At 41.1% G+C, this 10,104-nt stretch overlaps 1 protein-coding gene across 1 annotated transcript; it reads left to right on the top strand.

Moving 5' to 3' along the window:
• The first annotated feature begins 3,589 nt into the window (after positions 1 to 3,589).
• On the top strand, positions 3,590 to 9,871 carry LOC133920083 (receptor-like serine/threonine-protein kinase ALE2). The gene is made up of 8 exons (XM_062364732.1): positions 3,590 to 4,160; positions 5,403 to 5,516; positions 5,600 to 5,689; positions 5,875 to 6,246; positions 6,329 to 6,592; positions 7,374 to 7,763; positions 8,157 to 8,397; positions 8,809 to 9,871. The coding sequence occupies exons 1-8, from the start codon at positions 4,091 to 4,093 to the stop codon at positions 9,476 to 9,478; spliced, it is 2,211 nt and encodes a 736-aa protein (XP_062220716.1). The 5' UTR covers positions 3,590 to 4,090; the 3' UTR covers positions 9,479 to 9,871.
• Positions 9,872 to 10,104: the final 233 nt, after the last annotated feature.

Below are 10,104 nucleotides of genomic sequence, written 5' to 3'. Positions count from 1 at the left end.
GGACGGAGGAGTAAGAAAGGAGAGAAGATGAAGAAGAGACAGAGAAATGTGGGAGGAGGTTTTCAAGATATATGTGTGTGTGTGTATATATATATATATATGATTTTAAGGTTTTCAAATTTATGATAGATTTAGTTTGTGTCTAAATTTGTCACGTCTAAGATTAACTAAGTATGCTTTGGTAAAAAAATGTGATTAAATTTTTTTTAACCATAAGTATATCAAAGTTAGTTAAAAAATGAATGTATAACGTGTGAATAAAGAGGCTAATAAAGTGTGATTTTTTATAGTTATAATAGTTAATCAGATAACTTAAAAAATATATAATGTGTCTAATCTTAAACGTAATAAACTTAAACGTGAATCAGACGGATCCTAAATATTTTAAAAACTGATATTAGTCAAAGTTTTAAAAAAATTGATCAGAACTTCTACAAAAGATTCAATGACGTGTCCAAAGCTGCTGTCATGCATGATGTCCACAAGACAGCCCGGGCTGCCGAGGATTCAGAAGTCAGCAGCAGCAGCAAAAGTCGTCGCGTCAGGCACACACTCGAGCCGTCCGTCTTTTTTTTTAAATTATTTTTTTGGCTTCACCTGTAATACTGACAGCTTTTCTTGCACACTTCCGCACGTATCGTGAGTAATCCATGCCCACAGTGCATCTCGGATGACCACCGTTGTTTTTTTTTATTATATAAAGCTGAGTTTCATCTAAACGTATGTAATTCTACAAAGGTGAAAAACGCCCAATTAAGGAAAAAATTGTAAATCACAGAGTATTGTTGATCATAAAGAAGATTATTACACACGAAAGAACTAACTGATCTCTCAGATTGATGAAAACCACCGTTGTTGGATCGTCTACTTCCTTTCGATTGCACTTCGAATGGGCAGGTGGTTACGTAGCTCCAGTTTATCTGAATGTACCAGTACTCCTACCATGTAATTTCCACTTCATCTTGGGGATGATTCCCCTCTTGCCCTTTAATTTGCACTTGTCGACCATAGATTCTTGGATTACCCTAGAAAAGTACTGCTACAGTGTCTTGTTGGACTATTCCCGTGGCTAAAAACGCATCTGAAATAGCAACACGGCCTCCTTTCTTTTCTTTCGAGAAATTATCACCTTTGTATTTATCTCTAAGATGGTTAGTGCGGATTGTTGAAGCCTAGCTTGTCTATCCCAAAGATGCTGTCAAATGCACGCATAAAGATTAAAAAAACATATATTTTAGGAAAGTTTTAAAGGAAAAAACTTCGCTACACCTCTTAAACGTTTAAGGTATTATTAATATATAGATTTCCAAAATAATCCTGATTTATTCTGGCAGCTTTCAAAACTCGCTATATGTATAGAGGTAGCATTCAAGTTTTGTCGTTTTTGAAAAGTTTCCTTAAAAGATAGAGAAAACTACAACGGATGAAATATGAATACCAGTAGTTTAATTAACAAAAGATATTTATACAAAAAGTGTTTTATTTAAAATAAAAGTTTAAATGGAAGCCTTCGATAAATATTTCTTAACATAAAAGAAACACGATCAATCGTAATTGTTGATGTACCATACTATGGCCCTGTGTTGTTAAGAAAACTATTTGGTGCCATGAAATTAACCCTCACACGCATGTCTTCCTGGATGTATTTAACTTGTCGTTTCCCTTTCCGTCGGCAACCACTCGTCGTGGTTAACGTCTTTGCCGCATCATCATGTATGTGTCCTTTTCCCCGCTGGTGCCATCTACGAATTAACCACAACCACTAGTGCCTCTGGCTCTTTTGATTAGTTCCTCAAGTTAAAGACGGCTCTAGTTGCTTATCACATGTGGTTGCTGGTCTAGCGCCACGACAAACCACCCCTTTTTTGGTTAGCAAATGTACCTTCCTCATGCTTTCTCCTTCGTTGGTTACTAGCACAAATGGACAGGTACCATTGTTCTCCCAGCATCTCTCGTTCTACCTCCACTGATTCTTAGTATCCACGTATACGCTATCGATACATAGTAACATGATCATCATTTACCATTTGCTGTTGGACTCATCTAGTTCGATCCGCATTGATGTTTAATATTATAGGATCGAGAACGACAACTGAAGATAGGTAAATAAGTATCTTATAAATTTTTTACGAAATATATGGCTTATTTCTTATTCATACAACGTTTCTCAAAAACGCACAAACGGAAGTATAAACTTAGAAAGATAAAGCGAGAAAGAAAAATTTAAGACAACATGACTCTACAGATGTAATATGGACTCTATTCAAGATCATTCTATATGTCTTTGACCATAAAAGTTTAAAACTTGAACGAAGAACGAGCAAAAAAACAGTTATCGAAAAAAGCAACTCTATAAGTTGATGGTCTAAAGTCAGAAGGATTCAAGATTATCTCAAATACATGAGTATATAAATATTTATGTATCTAGCAACAGGAAGAACAACTTATCAAGGTTAAAAAATCGCAGCTCAAAGGCAAAAACGAAAATCAACAAGAAAAAATTACAACCGAAAAAAGAAAACTAGCAAATGAACCAATAGAGAGACTAGAAGGAGGAAAATTAAAGCATATGCAAAAACATAAATTTCATTACTCAAATAGATCAACCCTATTTTAGACGGATTATAAGGATTTGTTTTCTCAAAAACTCTCACATATTATATAGACTAAGCACTCATCTTCCTCTCATCTAAAACTCTAGTACTAGGCTCTTAAATGGGTGGCACAATTGACTTAAATGGCTGGTTCCAACTCTCACATAGCACTACCTATCTATTTATAGGCTTAGAAAATTTAACCCATAAGTTTTCTTAACTTGTTACCAAAATATCTCTCTTTAGTATGCTCCTACCTAGCACCGATGGCATTTTGATCTATTTCTTGCTTTGTCCATCGAACGATCGTGACACTTCCACAACTTAGCTTCATCTAGGCACAAACTTCGTGATGGTACCATATACTTATCTAATCATCTCACGGTTTTGAGGGCTAACCGTGAAACCCTCTGCACGCATGTCAAAGCGTGATTCGCCACTTGCTTATACCTTAAGCAAGCGCTCTGATTCCGATACGTGTACTTCGTTTTACAATCCTGACCGTCAGCAAGTCTCTCCGCTCCCGATCCCTCGGGCTGCTTTTTCACCCGCACCGATATTCTTTTCGCTTGACTTTGTCAATACACCGTTTTCATCGTCTGTTTCATATTTTGCTTAACCTCCGCGTATACAACTAGAATTACCCTTGACACCTTCCGGTCTCTTTAATCGTCCGACACTGAGCACTCGCTTAGTTCTAATCACTCGTCATCGATCGTTAAGTTGTATCGATCACTTGCACACTATGAGACAAATAAATATATTTCTCCAACTCTAAATCCAGTTAGTATATAATCAAAATACTCAAATCGAGGTCAGCAACTTTATATATCAGTCATCATATATAAATCAAGACATATTTTAATTTAATTTCTCAAACACCCCCTTTTCAATTAAATCTAAAGAAAAAAATAATTTAAACTCGACAAAAGAACAACACTTCAACTCTTATAAGAAACAAAAAAAACCCTAATCCAATGATCTATGCAGGGCAAAACTCCAAAGCAACCACAACCGTTTGCCGCTTTGCGCTGACCACAGCGATGGAGTGAACTGTTTTGTCCGCGCAGAGCTGCAAGAGCACAGGCAAGAGGCCCAGCCCCACCATCCTCCCGGTCCTGGCGCCGCCTCCGCCTCCTCCTCCTCGCAGGAGAGCATCACTCTCAGTCATCCACCGCTTGCTCTTGAATTCCTCCCAGCGATTCGAAACCCATCGCCTCTAACCCCGCGATTAGATTACCAGGCGGCTCATTAATTTCGCTCCAAATTAATCCGCGTCCATCCACAGCAGCCCATGCCCAGCCAGCAAAACCACCAAACCCAGCGAGAGCAGCCGCAGCAATTTATTGCCTTCCCCACACATCCCCCTCCCCCTACCTCCTCGCCTCGCCTCGCCGCCAATCTCGTCGTCGCTCGCTCCCCTATCGATCCCCACCGCCCCGAACCAGCGCTTCCAGATCCGCCAAGCGGACAATGCAGTAGCGCCCCAGGCCGAGATGGGCGGCGTCGGCGGCGGATTGCTCCTCCAGCTGCTGCTCCTGCTCCGCGCGGCTTCCGCCCTCCATGGTATACTTCCTTCCTTTTGCTGGTTGCTCTCGCTTTTTCGCTGGCATTGCGCGGGGTTGGGTGGTCGGCTGCTCGGGGCTGTGCTGTTGCGCTCTGGGCTGGGGTTTCAAGGTGCGGGGTTTGCGCTGCTCATACATGCTGCGTTTCGTCGGAAATACTTGCTTCCTAGCTTCCCGTAGAATCTAGTAAGGTGCGGTGCTCCTGTCAAGGGCTCGGGTGTTTGGAATCGGAGCATGGCGCTGTCGTTTCGAGCGTGCGCGCGTGCTGGGTGGTGATATTTTTGGGGTCCGATGCGAAATTCTCTTGTTAGGGGCACGTTTTTTGGGGAAAAGTTCTAGATTGCCGTGCGGTTGATGATTTTTACGGAGTCGAGAGGATCTAGTGAGATGCGGCGCTCACGCCAGTGTCGCTGAGTCGGGTTGCCACTTGCAATACCCGACCCTGTTTGTGAGTCTGTATGCTTGGAAGCTGGAGATGGTGAGAGATTCTACTTAGATTGGCATGCCTTCTGAAGGGTGTTCATGCTCCAAGTTGCTGTTACTGCTTATTCCTCAGGCTAAGGAGTAAGGACTCAGGGTGCATTAGATTGTTGGATGTAAAGGTTGCCATGAAGTATGGCTTGGTTCAGGAGGCGGTGATAGCTAGTTGAAATTCTTTGCTATGCATGTACTCAACTAGACCTTGAAAATGCCTGTTGCACCAAGTCGCTCCATGAAGGGGATTCATTTTGCATTTGCATGGCATTGTAACAATGGTGGCACGCTATCTGGGCCTCCTGACCAAGCATAAAATCTTCAGGAGAATAGAGCCGGTGGAGTGGTGCATAAAATCTTAAGTAGAATATGCCTAAGCAGTTTATTTCGACTGGGGTAGTGTTGAAAGGTTATCCCATGTTTGCTTTCCATTTATAATAAAAAAAAAATCGTTCTTGTAGGTTATTTAACATGTTACAAATGCAAAATTTGCTGTAAAATAACATATACAAAACTCCAACATTTTTTAATGCAGTACAAAGTTTGTTTGGAATCAAGCTTTTGAAAAATGTTTTTATCTTTTCACATTATGAAGTCTTGTTTCGGAAACAGTAATTGCCAATGGACATTGGCCATTTAACTCCAATGTACCACATGCCTCTATGCTGTTACTCTTAATACTATGCTTTATATGATTGGTACAGAATTTTCTTCCATCAGGTTTTACAATTTTTCTTTAATGTAAACCTGATCCCTCTCCATTCTCCAGCAACTGTATTGCCTAGTCCAGCACCTAATTCATCAAATCCCCGGGAAGTGAGAACGATTGGACCTCGAATTTCCCCGGCATTTTCTCCTAGGGCACTGTCACCAGAATCTCCTGGTATGTAATTGTGACAACTTAGGTGCTAAAATGTCAAGCTTTAAATTTTCAGTCAGATGTTTAACATCTTTTTATTTCTGCAGGCATTCCTGTGCATCATCATTCGCACAAGCACCTGCACCATAGAGAGTCAAATCATGCCCCCTCACCATCCTCATCTCCCCCTCCCGAAGGTTTGCAACTCATTTTTGCAGTTTATTTTAATCTTGGCATGCGTCCCTGTATTACTTTACCAAATCTTTTGCTTCTGTCATCCTTCTGTGGATTATTACTTTAGTATTGCTGCTGTCTTACGACTATATTTATAATTGTATGTACTTTTCTATCTTCATTGAATAGTTCCTTGAATTTTGAGCAGGTTGTTCTAGCTATATTTGCACTGAACCAATGACTGCAACACCGATTGGTTCCCCCTGTGGTTGTGTGTTGCCTATTAGTGTTATCGTTGATCTGGATGTTGCTCCATATTTACTGTTCATGCACATAGCAGAATTAGAAGTTGATGTTGCAGCTGGGACATTTCTTAAGCAAAGCCAGGTGAAGATTATGGCTGCAATTGCAAGCATCCAGGATGACCAAAAGACAAGGGTGACCATTTATTTGGTGCCACTAAGAGAACACTTTGATACTTATACGGCATCCCTAATATTTGATAGGTTCAGGGATAGGAAGGTTCAGATAAATTCATCCATTTTCGGAGAATATAAAGTTATAAATATCAGCTATCCAGGTAAAAACCTATACATGGAATATCCTATTCCTATGTTATTTGGTTGAATTATGTTTCTGATTATGCTTCATTATCACTGCAGGGTTGCGATCCCTGTCACCATCTCTGCCTTGGGGATCGGATCCTTCAGGAAGCGACGGAGATCCTATAACTGCAGAAGTGCCCAATCAGAAGAAAAGGCGCAAGAAGTTAGATATTTGGATCATCGTGGTAGTGTCAGGGTCTTCTCTCACACTAATGTTGGCATGTGCTGGGATCATAATTTTGATAGTAAAATGGACAAAATTTGGACGGATTCATGAGGCTGTGAGCGCTGCAACAACCCCAGCAGTTAATAGAAGATATGGTATGGTAGTATTGAAATTATTTTGTCATAGTTAGTTTGCTGTTTATTGTTACTACTCTGTTGTCTTTTATTTGTTTGTTTATGCTTTGTCAAGTATCTGTTGTTTATGCCTTCTTGGAAATGTTGTGAACCTTGACATTCGAATCCTCTTCCATAGTGTGCATATATAAGATATCGCAAGTATTTCCTTGCTAGATCAACTTACCACCATACCTGTCATGAAATTACTAACATATCTGATTTTCCATGATATCCAAGGTACAGCTTTGATCATCATTTTTTTTATTTAAACATTGTTTTAGTATAAAGATGTAGGAATATAATGCCGTGATAGAACTTTTGAGGGCAAATCAATTAACATCACCCTTTTTGGGAGAACAAATTAACAACATTTCCATGTTTCTAATCTAGATTTTTATGGTCAAGGTTGAACAACTTTGATTGCTTGTATACCTTAACACCACTTCACAATGGAGGGAGTTTTGTTCTCTAGATCAGTGTGGTTGGGTAAGACAAGAACTGAATTACATCACTAGTGTACCAAGACTCAGTTTAAGTATAGAAACGGCCATTTAATGACTTCACTTAGTTATTCCCCATAGTACATTAAGAATGTCTCTTTGGAATCTGCGCCAGTCAGTTTTTGAACTCCCAAGATCAACATGCTTATGATCATTTAGATTGGCCAAAATCAGATGCATAACGGTGTGAGCATATTTATCATCAAAATACTTAACAAAAAAAGACTGCAGTTATGCTTACAACTTAATGCATGATGCAGGCGCCAGATCAACTTTGTCAACTAGCATGGTGAGCTCTGCATCAGCATCGATGCTTTCAACAGTGGCTACTTGCACGACATCTGTAAAAACATTTTCGCTAGCCCAGCTTGAAAAGGCCACATATGGTTTTAATTCAAAACGAGTTTTGGGTCAAGGTGGATTTGGACGTGTCTATCATGGGACGATGGAAGATGGAAACGAAATTGCTGTTAAATTGCTCACCAGGGAGGACAGGAGTGGAGTTCGTGAGTTCATTGCGGAGGTGGAAATGCTGAGTCGACTACACCACCGTAATCTTGTCAAACTGATTGGTATTTGCATTGAGCGGAACAAAAGGTGTCTTGTTTATGAGCTCATACGCAACGGAAGTGTGGAATCTCATCTTCATGGTATGTTTTAAAAGTTACTGTAAACTATGCTTGATAACTCTTGAATGGAAAGCATTGACTACGTCTATCCCATAAAATGAGTAGATGAGGCTGGCCCTACCATTTGTTTTGGCCAAACATGGACTGGTCGAATAAGCTGTCTTTCTAATTTTAGAACTTTGAGTTTTATAGTGATGTAGTTTAACGGAAATAGATATATAGTCATGATCAACTGGCACACCCAATTTAACCGTTGAAAATCCTTCAATGATGTGGCTCAAGGAAACCACTTCACTCAAACAAAAAGTCGAGAAAATCTATATTTTCCTCTGCTATGTTTGTGCGTAGGTTTAGGGTTTTGTGACTCAACATGGTTGTCTGGGTTAATCCCTGTCTTTTTTTTTTCATGTGTAGGTGCTGACAAGGCTAAGGGGATGCTGAATTGGGATGTGAGGATGAAAATTGCTCTTGGGGCTGCTAGAGGCCTAGCGTACCTACATGAAGATTCAAACCCTCATGTTATACACCGAGACTTCAAGGCCAGCAATATATTGTTGGAGGAAGATTTCACTCCCAAGGTTACTGATTTTGGTTTGGCAAGGGAAGCATCCAATGGAACTCAACCCATATCTACTAGGGTAATGGGTACTTTTGGGTAAGATATACTTTGCTTATGTCCATCCAATATAGTTATGTCTATAACCATGAGATCATTAGTTAAAGAGTGGTATAATGTGCTGCATTTTGTGTTTGTGAGATCATGATCAGATGACTTTGATTCTCTTTGTGATCGATAGTTGTTTACGCTCTAGATGCACTCCTTGAAGTTGCAGTTGGGAAAAAAATTGCAGTCTGTAGATTTTTCTTGATTAGTCCCTAGAGTTCTCGAGAATGATAATTTCTTGAGTTTGTTACCATTTTGGTGTCAAACAATGATACTTCTAGACAGAATTCTTGACAAGTCACAGTTCTTTTGGCCAGATAATTCGTGATAGCATAAACATGGTTTTATACTCCACAGTAGCTTGCTTGATTGTATTTTAATTTTCGTTCTGTGACCATACAGGTATGTCGCTCCAGAATATGCCATGACAGGACATCTTCTTGTTAAGAGTGATGTATACAGTTATGGGGTTGTCTTGCTGGAGCTTTTATCCGGAAGGAAGCCCGTATGCGTCTCTGATTCCAAGGATCCTGAGAACCTTGTGACTTGGGCTCGTCCTCTGCTATGCAATAAGGAGGGCTTGGAGACGTTAATTGATCCTTGTCTGGATGGAAAGTTCAACTTTGACAATGTAGCTAAAGTGGCATCCATCGCTTCCATGTGCGTGCACACCGATCCGTCACAGAGGCCATTCATGGGTGAAGTGGTCCAGGCATTGAAGCTTCTCTACAATGATGCAGATGAGGCTTGCGATGATTCTTACACCCCAAGGGATTCATCTGACCCAGACGGTGACTACCAAGGGGGCCTGGTCTTTGAGAGTGGCAGCTGGGGGTTTGGGGCCTCTGGGTGTTTAGACTACCGGAATTCCTTACCATTTGTAACTATGGAGTACAGTTCTGGCCGAACAGAAGGACAGCATGACCCTCGCGTGGGATCATCAGCGGGCTCCCATGTGCAATCACCAGTGCTGCAGAACAGATCAGGCCCTTTGCGGGTGAAGAAAAAGCTTGCCTCCTTCTACCGTTCAAGAGGCAGCATTAGTGAGCATGGACACCTGCAGCGCCATTGATCAATGAACTAGTGTTAGGCTGTTAGCTTCGGTTGACTTGGGATTGAGGCAGAGGGGTTGTCATCACCTCTCGATGATTCTTGCCTCAAGTTAGTGTACAGTTTCCGGTGACCCTTCGGTGTGGCGCCTTCAGTATAGTTTTCATTTGCCTTCTGCTTCCCCGGAAGCAATGAGGATGGGGTTGGCAGATGCTCTCTAATTTTGCAAATTGCGGTTCATTCCTCATGCATCTGATTTATGTATTCTGGGTAGGAGAAGTTTGTTGCCGAAATTCTGGGCATCATATTGCTGTGCCTTGCTCTTGTACTGGATGCGGGTCCTTGTAAACAGTGCTACTGATCTTCCTCGCGTTGGCGAGGTGAACTATATAGCCGGCTCAGGTCCTCATAGTCAGTTGATACTTGGTACTAGTCCTCGCTGGTTGCTTCGCTTTTCTCATTGCCGGTTTCGTTGGGTGATGACTGTGTATGATTGTATGCATATGTTTTCGTGCAGTTCATGGCTTGATGTCCATGGTGGCATCGTGCTCGGACACGGAGGAGTTGATGGTGAGCATTATGCTTCTTTTGGTATGTTTGCAAACTGATTCTGTGCTTGTGCGAATGCCGGCCGGGCATCATACAGAA

The sequence above is a fragment of the Phragmites australis genome, chromosome 5, assembly GCF_958298935.1.
Source record: "Phragmites australis chromosome 5, lpPhrAust1.1, whole genome shotgun sequence".
Taxonomy (NCBI): domain Eukaryota; kingdom Viridiplantae; phylum Streptophyta; class Magnoliopsida; order Poales; family Poaceae; genus Phragmites; species Phragmites australis.
The sequence above is the reverse complement of the archived record's forward strand: the minus strand, read 5'-3'. Positions and strand labels throughout refer to the sequence as shown.

What these genes read in the sequence shown, in the direction of transcription:
- LOC133920083 (XM_062364732.1), top strand. Translation starts at nt 4,091, where the DNA reads ATGGGCGGCGTCGGCGGCGGATTGCTCCTCCAGCTGCTGCTCCTGCTC. An exon ending in TGTGGAATCTCATCTTCATG is followed by an intron (nt 7,764 to 8,156) that starts GTATGTTTTAAA and finishes TTTCATGTGTAG; the next exon opens with GTGCTGACAAGGCTAAGGGG. An exon ending in AGGGTAATGGGTACTTTTGG is followed by an intron (nt 8,398 to 8,808) that starts GTAAGATATACT and finishes GTGACCATACAG; the next exon opens with GTATGTCGCTCCAGAATATG.